This window comes from Rhea americana, unplaced genomic scaffold (assembly GCF_003343005.1).
Source record: "Rhea americana isolate MKP2758 unplaced genomic scaffold, rheAme1 scaffold_295, whole genome shotgun sequence".
In the NCBI taxonomy this organism is placed as follows: Eukaryota; Metazoa; Chordata; class Aves; order Rheiformes; family Rheidae; genus Rhea; species Rhea americana.
The window spans coordinates 466,466-476,837 of NW_028186418.1; the positions used below are offsets into that span (position 1 = coordinate 466,466).

General features: G+C 54.2%; 1 protein-coding gene across 1 annotated transcript; it reads left to right on the forward strand.

The window, feature by feature from the left end:
* Positions 1 to 358: 358 nt before the first annotated feature.
* Positions 359 to 7,767, forward strand: LOC146593418 (apoptosis-inducing factor 3-like). Its single transcript, XM_085309329.1, has 17 exons — positions 359 to 420; positions 616 to 725; positions 809 to 918; positions 1,595 to 1,639; positions 1,721 to 1,802; positions 1,937 to 2,049; positions 2,468 to 2,554; positions 3,037 to 3,128; positions 3,354 to 3,484; positions 4,081 to 4,196; positions 4,637 to 4,708; positions 5,027 to 5,090; positions 5,528 to 5,803; positions 6,277 to 6,375; positions 6,862 to 6,937; positions 7,489 to 7,593; positions 7,725 to 7,767. The coding sequence occupies exons 1-17, from the start codon at positions 359 to 361 to the stop codon at positions 7,765 to 7,767; spliced, it is 1,683 nt and encodes a 560-aa protein (XP_085165455.1).
* Positions 7,768 to 10,372: the final 2,605 nt, after the last annotated feature.

A 10,372-nucleotide genomic window follows, 5' to 3' on the forward strand; every position in this document is an offset into this window, starting at 1 on the left:
AAGGCCGGAGGAGCACCAATAATGAGTTTTTTTGCCTAATTTTTTTAGGTGGGAAGCTGTCTAAGGCAGGGCTTACCTGCATTTATGGCAGCTAGCRCCCGTAAAAACCCTGGCACTGCAGAACGGGCTTCAAATTTGGTGATAAAGGGAGAAAAAAAAAGCGGAGAAATGCATGTTTTCTGTGTGGGTCGTTCCCCAGCATCATCGCTGCTCCGGCTGGACGCCCGGGAGCAGCCTCGGGGTTTTGCCGCCGGCCAGGAGGAACGGCGGCGGCTCCCCGGCGCTGGGGAGCGGGAAGGCCGCGCTCCGGGCGCCGCCATCACCGCCGTCCCTCCGCTCGCCCGCAGGCCCCGCCGGCATGGACTGCGGAGACACCGTCACGGCCGAGGTCTGCGAGGAGGCCGACATCAGGGACGGCGAGTGAGTGCCGGGCCACGGGAGGCCCCAGCCCCACGCCATGAGGCCTGTGGTGGCCGCGGCGGCGGCGGGAGGCCAGGAGGCGTCGCCATGGCGACCGCGCCGCCATGTCGTGGGCGCGCCGCCATGTCGTGGGGGTGCCGCCATGTCGTCCCCAGCCCTGGCCGCCCCACACCTCCCCGTCCGCCTCTCCCACAGGCTCCGGGAGGCCGAGGTGGCCRGCCACACCGTGCTGCTGGTGAGGAACAGGAGCGAGTTCAGCGCCCTGGGCAGCAGGTGCCCCCACTATGGCGCCCCGCTCAGCAGAGGTAACGCCCCCCCCTCCTGCCCCGCAGCCGAGAGCCCCCGGCTCGACTCGGCTAACACGGGGTTTTATTCCTTTTAATCGCAGGCGTCCTGAAAGGCAACCGGCTGCGCTGTCCCTGGCACGGCGCCTGCTTTAACATCAAAACCGGGGATATCGAGGARTACCCTGCCCTGGACTGTCTTCCCCGCTTTAAGGTGACGCCGTGCCCGCGTCCCCCTCATGCTGCAAACCTCCACCCGCTTTCCCCCGCTCGCTCCCGCGAGCGCTCGGGGCGCCCTTCCCAACGCCACGCTCTGGGTATGCGTTGCTGCTCGAGGGATGGTTTCCTCGGGTCGCATAACCCCCTGGCACTCCTGCACGCGGCAGAGCCGGCACAGCTCTTTTGGGAGGGGAAAGTTAAACAAAAAAACAAACAAACAAAAACAAAACAAAACCAAGATTGGTACCTTTTCCTGAGTGGTCCTGGATGAGGAGAAAAACTAGCAAGCTCATTGGCACCAACAGGAGCTGCCACAGCTCGCCCTGGCATCACCGAGACCGATGTTCAGCTGAGTGGAGCAGGGCCACCACGAACACCCAGCGGCACCTGATCCTTGCTCCTTAGAGCTGGACTCCCTCACCCTGCTTCTTCCCAGGGGGTGTCTAGCTTTGTGTCCCAGACCTTTCCCTCCAGGCTCTAAACTGCGTGGCAGCTCACTGTTACCCCGCACTAGCAGCAGCACCAAGCCAGACCCCCTGCCCATGCCCTCACTCCCTGTGTGCCCAGAAAGCATGGAGCAGTATGCTGGCTCGAGCAGAGCCGCTCAGGAGCGCTCCTGCAACCACGCCTCGAGCACGGCGCTGAAACACACTCTGCTTTCATCCCTTCAGGTAACAGTGGAAAATGGAAAGGTGTTCGTTACAGCAAAAAAGAAGGTATTGACCTTACCCGCCATCACTAAGCACAACCAGCACCTTGGGCTAGATATGATTTCAGTATTTCTCACTTTCTTCTAGGATCTTGAAAGCAGTGTGAGAGTGAAGGACACAAGCAAGCGGTGCCTTCTCAACCAAGACACAGTGCTGCTCCTGGGGGGAGGTCAGTGATGTGGTCTGTACTCTGCCCTCCCTACAGATGCTGGGAGCTGCCAGTCTCTTCTCCAGGGATGGCTTTCCTCTTCCCTCCTCGCCCACAGTGATGTGTAGGGGGGCTGAGTTGAGCACCTCTTGTAGGTGTGGCTGCCCTAGTCTGTGCAGAAACACTTCGCCAGGAGGGCTTCACTGGCAGGATCATCATGGCCACCAAAGAGAAACACATACCGTATGACAAGACTAAACTGAGCAAGGTTTGTGTGCGGAAAGGGAAGAACTGTACCAGGTATCGTGTGTGAATCAGGGGCATGGCCCACATTCAGGACCAGGCTGAGTGACGAAATGATCCGTTCTGCCAAGCCAGCCAGATCTCTGAGATAYCTCTGAGGAAAGAGGGTATACTTCCCAGCCAATGTCTCAGAAAGTCTTTCATCAAAGTCCACCATAAGCTAGAGGTTTTGTCCCCTTCAGATGGATTTTCCCTGCTAGAGCTGTTTTGATGGCTTTTTGAGGGGGCGACAGGAAGATGATGGGGATGGGGCAGTGTGAGCAGCTGTGAGTCACTAGTGCAGAATTTTCCTCTTATGCAAACATGCTTCCCTGTAAACACTGCAGGAGTGTCACTGACAGTAGGAAGAAGTGCTTCACTTTACATTTCTGTTTTGTTCCCAGGAGATGAACTTGAAGGCTGAGGACATCTACCTGAGGACACCTGAATTCCTTGATGCTCGTGGCATAGAGCTCTGGACAGAGAGAGAGGTGTGAGAGCAACTCAGAAGGGTTTTCAATGCTCCTGTCTCTGCTGTGTGGAGGGGATGCCCACATCTGCAGGCATAAYGTTACATTTCCAGAAAGCAGGGCTCTGCTTCAATACACACATTATCTCCTGGGACAGCACTCCAAGGCCAGTGCTAGAGACTGTGTGTGTTTTGGGTGTAGTGTCTATCTACACTATACATAGACAGTTGTGCCCATCACATGCAAAAAGAGTCACCTCTGAAACTAGCCTTCCATGCACCCCGTAGAAGGACCCAGATTTAGTGCTGTGATGTTTAGTGTTCCCAAAGCCTAACACCTGTGGAAAGTGAGAAACAGGACCCTAACATTTTCTTTTCGTACCTTGGTGTTCGAATATAGGAGATTCGGTCACAAGCAAGCAGAACAGATTGACGTGCAGGACACCAGTGCTGGTGTCGACCAGAGATGCTTGTTTGATCTTTGCCTCCTGTCTTCTCCTACAGGCAATGTCAGTGGACTTCCAGAAGCAGAAGGTCCGCTTCAAGAATGGGTCCTCCCAGAAGTACAATCACCTGCTCATTGCCACAGGCAGCCAGTGAGTGTACAAAACACTTGCCATGCACAAGATTTCTGACAGGACAAGATGGCTCTTCAGTAGCATCAGGCACTTTAGAGGCCCATGAGAGGAACGGGAATAGGGGGTGAGATGAAAGGATAGGGTGGGATGAGATGGCCAAGGGATTGCATAGGTTTGTGTGGCCTCTCTTCCTCCCCGTTTCATTTATAATCACGACACATATCTGGATCATCTGTCTTTCAGCCCCATCACCCTTGAAGTCCCAGGCGCAGACCTGCAGAACATATGTCTTCTCCAAACCCCGGAAGACTCTAACAAAATCTTAGAGCTAGCAACTGGCAAGAATTTGATGATCATAGGAGCTTCATTCATAGGTACCAAGCTGGGGTGGATATCAAGTCGTTAATAATAGCCTTGAAATTCACTTCTGCTGTGTGCACAGATTAACGAGGGGCCCTCAGGGAAGGGATGTTCTTTGGCTACCTGGCTTGGTCCCTCCCTGGAGTCCTGTAGCTAGAGGGGTATGCATTACCCAACATGCAGTATTCCTCTGATAGCCAGAAACTTCTAGAGGTGTAAACAGTTCTTGGACCTAAACAGAGGGAAATGTGGAAAGGTCCTTATGAAAAGGAGCTTGTGAAAAGGCTACTGTCCTTTGAGTGTCCAGCACTCCCCAGAAGCACTGGAAAAGGAAGGGGATAAGGCAAGGAAAGGGGGCTGTTTTGCACACAGTCAGGAGCTTTTCTTTGCAGTTCCTAATATCTGGGTCAACAATGCATGAGAGCAGAGAATTGGAGGATGGTGGGGAGGAGGCTAAATATATCATCCCAGAAATGCATAGAAGAGCAGTTTAGTGCTGGCAGTACATTAGAGTTGTTCTCTTCATCTAGAAGGGGAAATGATTTCCAAGGAGGAGGGTGCAGGTTCATGCTTGTAGCAAACTCACCTTGGGCATGCCCTTTGCTTGCAGGAATGGAGATAGCTGCCTTCCTCTCAGACAAGGCTGCTGCCATCTCAGTGGTGGAGAAAAAGGAGTTACCTTTTCAGGATGTGCTGGGTTCTCAGGTTGGAAGTGTTACCATGAAGGTTAGGAAATCTGGTATTCATTTCTAGGACAGAGAACACACACCATCCAAACAGCCTTATGATCTGCACCAGCCCAGGAAATCCAGCCCTTGCTCTGAGTCATAACCTTACGTGTTTAGCCACCTTTCTCACATACAGCTCACTGAAGTGAGCTGTGCATACAAGGCTGGCCCCAATCTGCCTCACACAAGTGTCACATCTTTCCCAGCTCAGCTATATCCCTAAGCCCACCTCACTTACTGGTCCTGACCAGCATAGTTGAGCAAAACCAAGCAGGCTTCCAGTGTGCCCTGCACGAGCTGGGAGGTGAGGAAAYGAACCCTCTCTGCAGCCTGAAGCAGCAGCTAAGCTCCCTGCCTGGGTTGTGACTGGGTACTGCTGTTTTTACCAGCCTCGACTTTCCTAGTGAGTGCTCATACCAGCATCCTCTTCCTTTTCAGATGTTGCAAAACAAAGGGGTGAAGTTTTACATGAAAACAAAAATCTCTGAGCTGAAAGGAAAAGATGGAAAGGTCAGTCATGCCCTTGTGATTCCTAAACTGATAGTTTTAAGAGGAAAACCCCCAAACTCAGGTATACACCTAGGCTCTCTCTTCCCATGTCCAGACCCTCACTGCATGCAACTCTGGGCTGAAAGGGTACCAGCACATGTTTATACATTAGAGGCAACATCTTCATTTTCTCTTAATTCTTAGTAACATGTTAGTTGGACAAAGTGGTTTAAAGTCAAGATCTGAACCTAAGGAAAGCAAAGAACCAGGCAACTGGGAGGCTGTGGGAATTAGGACAGAATTTTTACCCTTTGTTAATAATTCTTGCTTCTTTCTTAGGTCGCAGAGGCTGTTCTGGACAGTGGAAAGAAAATACCTGTAGATGTGGTGGTGGTTGGAATAGGTAAAAGACTCCAGTAGGGAGAAAGAGGCAGTTCAGGAGATGGGGAAAGCAAACAGCAATCCTAGAGCACTCCAGTCCATTCCCAATGCACACCATTCCTTGCAATCCCTTTCTTACTGTATTATCCAGCCCTTCCTGCTGCCCTAAACACCTGAAAAAGTCAACTCACTTGGCAGGAGGCAAGCTCCCAGTTTGGCTTTGGCACATTTGCTGAGCTCTGTAGGTCACTGCTGTGTTATCAGAGCATGCTTTGTTCTGTGACCTGGTTTTATTGCCCCTGGATCAGTTCAGCGCCAGCCCAAGCACTGGTCACTGCTGCTAGCTGCTCTGGTCCAGGCAGACCGAACAGACACCAAAGGCATGTGCCTGCTGTAGGGGCCTAGGCCAAATTTCCTCCCTGCCTTTGCATGCGTGTGCCCTTGCTCCTTTTCCTACAGGGGTATCTCCCAGCTCAGCATTTCTGAAAGGCACCTCCATTGCCAGGGACAGCAGTGGTGCCATCGTGGTGGATCTGGTAAGTGCCAGCTGGGTGTCCAGAGTCCTCACCCAGTCCCATTGCCCCTGTAATTGCACTAACTGTCTTCTGTCCCCTCAGCACATGCAAACCAACATCCCAAATGTCTTTGCTGCGGGTGATGTGGTTTCCTTTCCTGTAGCGTTGCTCAATGGGAAACTGTCCAGCATCCATCACCAGCAGGTGGCTGAGGCCCACGGTGAGACAAGGAGCTGCCTTGCTTTTAGCTCCCCATGGCAAGGGGTATCCAGGAGGTGGGGCTGAAGGGACAACAACAGGATGCAGGGGGGCCCYGCCTGCTGGATGGATATCCAAAGGCCAAAGCTAGGCAGAAGGGTCCACGGCCCACACACAAGCCTCATGAGCTGGCTACACACCCTTGCAAGTAAACTGATCGCTGATCAGAAGCCTGGCTCCTCACAAACAGCTTACATGGAGCCAGCACCAGTGTGAGAGTGGAGGGGAGAGAGACTTCTCCAGGCACCTGCTCACCCAGTCTTCAGTGAGTCCAGACCAAGGCATATAAGTGCTCCACCCACATCAGCTCTTAACACAAGTGATTTCGGGCACCAAGAAGCCAGAAGGTGGGGTTGAGATGAGCAGGCTTAAAATTCAGCAACTTTTTGAAAATCTACAAGAAACAAAAATATTTCCTCTGCTGGGTCATCACAGGTCACATTGCTGCCTTAAACATGCTGAAGAAACAGAAGCAATTGCACATCGTCCCCTTCTTCTGGACTACAATGCTTGGGAAGAGCATTCGCTACGCAGGTAGGAGGGAGCAAAGAGATGAGAACAGCTGAACTGCCTCCTAGCTGAGCTGCTTGGGTATTGCTGGGTCTGGGGTTTATAAATATGCAGACCTTGTGCAGGCTGTGGGCAGACGCAGTTACAGAAGCAGCTCAAGCTTTGCACGCACTGCCACAGTGGGTTTGTGAGCTCTGTCTCTGAGATGTGGGTCCACAAGATACACAAAGCCCTTGTTCTTTGCTGATCTCTAGTGGCTTAGAAATTGCAAATGGAGAACTTCCCTTTCCAAGCCGAGTAGAGGCTCAGGGTCATGACACAGTCCTCCACCTCCTGATCCATTCAGCTTGCCTGGGGCCTCCAAACTCACTCCTGATCCCCGTCCCAGCCGCAGCCCCAGCCCAGGGGGTCCCATCTCCCCTGCCTGCGCTCGCTGTTGGACTGTGGTGGGACCAGTGGCAGCTGCCTTGCTGGAGCTCGCTGAGCAAGCTGCAATGACTTCTCTCACAGGCTGCGGGGAGGGATACACGGACACTGTTGTGAAGGGCAGYCTGGAGCAACTGAAGTTCCTGATCTTTTACATCAAGTGAGTGAACCTGCAGGCAGTCTGCACCCTGACACAGCAGTACTCAGGGAACAGGGCCCAATCCTCTCCCTAACAACCTGCAGAGCCTTCTTTGGTATGGACACAGCTCCAAGTCACCCTCCTGTGGCTACACAGCCCAGGRGACCACCAGCCATTGGACTGGCAGTGAAACAATTTCAGAACACAGAGAGAAAAATGAAGCAGGACAGGCAAGGAGGAGAGATCGAGCTTCGAGCAGCTTCCATGAGATCAGACAGATGCCGCATGGCCCCATGACCAAATTGGGAGAGGCTAGCACTCCCTGGGACAGAGACACCASCCAGGCAGGGAGCCAGGGACACATCTCCCTCTCCCACTGCCTTCAGACTCRGTGCCCAGCCTTCAGCAGCACCAGGTGGTCTGCTGCAAGTTGCCATGCATGCTGCAGTATCAGCTGTCCTGCCCTGATGGCTCTGATATACAGCTGGCCTACACCCACAGCAGCATTGGGATGCTGCCACGCAGAGTTATTTGCTCTGGCAAGATCCACATTCTTCTGCTTTCTCTTTCAGGGATGGCTATGTGGTTGCAGCCGCCAGCCTAAACTATGACCCCATGCTGTCTCTGATTGCAGAAGTTTTATGCTCAGGATTACAAATCTCTAAAGAAGAGGCAGAGTAAGTGACACCCCAAGTTGTTGGGCCACTCTGCACTGCTTTCCCCACACAAGCAGACACCCCCTCTCCCCTCAWGACATGTGAAATCAAGATGAGTTACTGCAAGTCTCCAATGCCCCTCTTGTTTTCAGGGCCTGTGATACTACCAGCATACCCTGGCTGACACACACCTGAGCTCAGTATATGCACCGCCATGAAGAGCACAGAGCCAGCCAGGTGTTACCGCTTCTCAGCTCAACACCCTCCCATCCTGGCACAGGAGAAATAAAGGCATAAGCGAAGCAAAGTTGATCCCAGTTCCTGTGTTTTCTGTTTGCAGTCAGCCCTTGGCTTCAGGCTGCTCACTTATACACCACAGCCAAAGAAAGCTGAGACAAAGCAAAGCAGCACTTTTCCCCTCTCTTCTGAGTGAGATTTGCTACACTGGACAAAGGGGAGGGTGCCAGAGCCCTGGAGCTCAGCTCTGCTCCACTGAGGATTTGAGCGGCGAGAGAAGGCCGTAAGCCCGTAAATACACCAGCTCTACCCACCCCCTGCCCCCAGCTTGCTGTTGGCAGGGAGCTTTCATTCAGCACGCCGGTCACACTGACCTTCTGCTTTCCAAAAGCATGTTTTCCCAGCAAGGGGAGCCGCAGCCAAGGCAAGCTGCTCTCTCACAGCTGGGAACTACGTAGCCTTCGTGCAAGGTATTCAGTGCRAGTTCTTACCCCTAAGGACAGACGGCTGAGATCCGACCTTTGAGTGAACAGCACCTGCTGGCATCGCTACAGCAGTCTTGAATATTGCATTAGCTACCACAGAGAGCACTTCCCACCACCTCAGAGCAGCCAGAGAGATCCAAGCCTTGCTAGCATACACACCGGCCCCGCGTGGCGTCCCTTCTCCTGCGGTGTCTGCGCGTGGGGGGACGCTTTGGGGAGACAGCCGGATGCTGCAGGAAGCACAGCCTCAGTGCTTCCTTAGTAGAGGAAGGAGTTACTAGATTTTGCAAAGCACCAGTAAGCAAGTCCGTGCTTTCTGCAGGAAACACTGCAAACACCGCACTTACTCACCGGTCACATGGCCCTTGCRAGAGGAAGGGTAAGCTCTGAAAGCAGGGCAAGTTCCCAGAGGGACAACTACTTTGTCAGCCTAAAATCCCTCTGCTATTAGAATGGATGTAGGCTAAGCATAGCAGAGCCTGTTTGCTCAGCAAATGAGGAATGTACGTTTCAAACGAGAACAGCATCACCATATCTGCTCTGGCACCTGACACACGAAGTTCACCTGAAATACTGCATTTTGCATTTCCTGACCTCAGCAGGCTTCATGCTGTTGAATTGCTCAGGGGAGCTCTCTGCCCCGAGACAGCCACGTCTCGCCAGGAAGAGAACCRTGCTTTCGGTAGAGCACATCAGTCCTGCGTGGCGACAGGAGGAAGGAGCAGATCGGAGCATTGCCTGCGGGTAAAGGCACGCAGGGGCAGGGACACCAGTGCAAGCGGCGTGCGGCTCCCCTCCGTATCAAGCATTGCCAGCACCTTGCGGCAGTGCACCCACGGGGSCTGGGAAGCGTGGCCGGGAGCTGCTTCTCCTTGCCCTCGGGCCATCCTGCACGCACAACTACTATTTTTTGCCCCTCCGTGCACTCCAGGGCACGCTGAGCAGGCGCCAGCTACTCCGTATGAACTTGCAGTACAGCGACGAGGCAGCTGCTGCGGAAGACACTGGCTCTGGATCAAAGCGGAGGTGTTTTTCCACAATCCTTTCCGAACAGCGATCGATCCGAGTGGGCTCAGCAACTCTGCTCTCTCTGGGTGGCAGCGACCATGAAAAAACTCAGCTTCTGGTAACCATCAACACGCCAAATGGAGCAGTTTTCTATCAGAACAGGCTGAAACAAAGGGCTCCGAGACGAGGAACGGTTAAGGTGTGCTCCCTCGCCACCAGCCCAACACCAGAGAGTTAACGGACACCAGGCTGCTTTCTGCACGTTGCTGTGTGCCAAAATTTGGTAGCAATCCTGCCCTGGGCACCTGCAGCCTGGACAGGCAAAGTTTAGTTGAGACTAATTTCGGCACAGGAGCATTTCTCCCTGTGCGCCCTCCGGTCTGGGACAGGCAGCGATCCGTCTGTCAGGCTAYGCCAAACACTAGCATCCAGACCCTCCTCTGCTTCCCGGCCACCGAAACAGCCTGGGAGCCGGTGGCACAGGCAGTGCCTTGCTCTGTCCCCGAGCCCTGCGGGGGGAGGCCACCTCCAGCAGCACAGGGGCTCCCGGGGATCCCTGCCCGGCTGCACGGGGCTGGGAGCCACTCCGGCAGCGGCAGCCTTTGCTGCATCACCCGGTGGCCTGACCTGGGAGACATGCTTGGGAAGGGGGCTGAGATGCAGCAAGGAGAAATCCTCTCCCAAACACAGCGCAGGGAAGGGCCTCGAGGGACTGTTCTCCATCCTCGCAGCACTTGCGCATAGACATTTTGGCCATCCCAACCTGCGTGGCGAGTTATACAGCTCCCTCCCACCCTTTCCCCAGTGCAGGGCGGAGAGGGGAAATCTCCATCCCCAGAGAACAGCTTCTGAGTCCCCTTCACATCCCCCTTTCCACTTCTGTCCAACAGAGAAGCGGAGCCTAAAACACAGATGCCCCCAGAAAGCTTCACCCAGACCCCTGCYAGCACTGCGATGCCCAGCCCGCTCCATCCAAATACCTGCAAGCCCGGCGCTGCTGCAGAGCCAGCTGCAGACGGGGCCGCCCAGCCGGGGTGCCGGTTCCTGGAACAGACGGCTGGGGCAGTGCG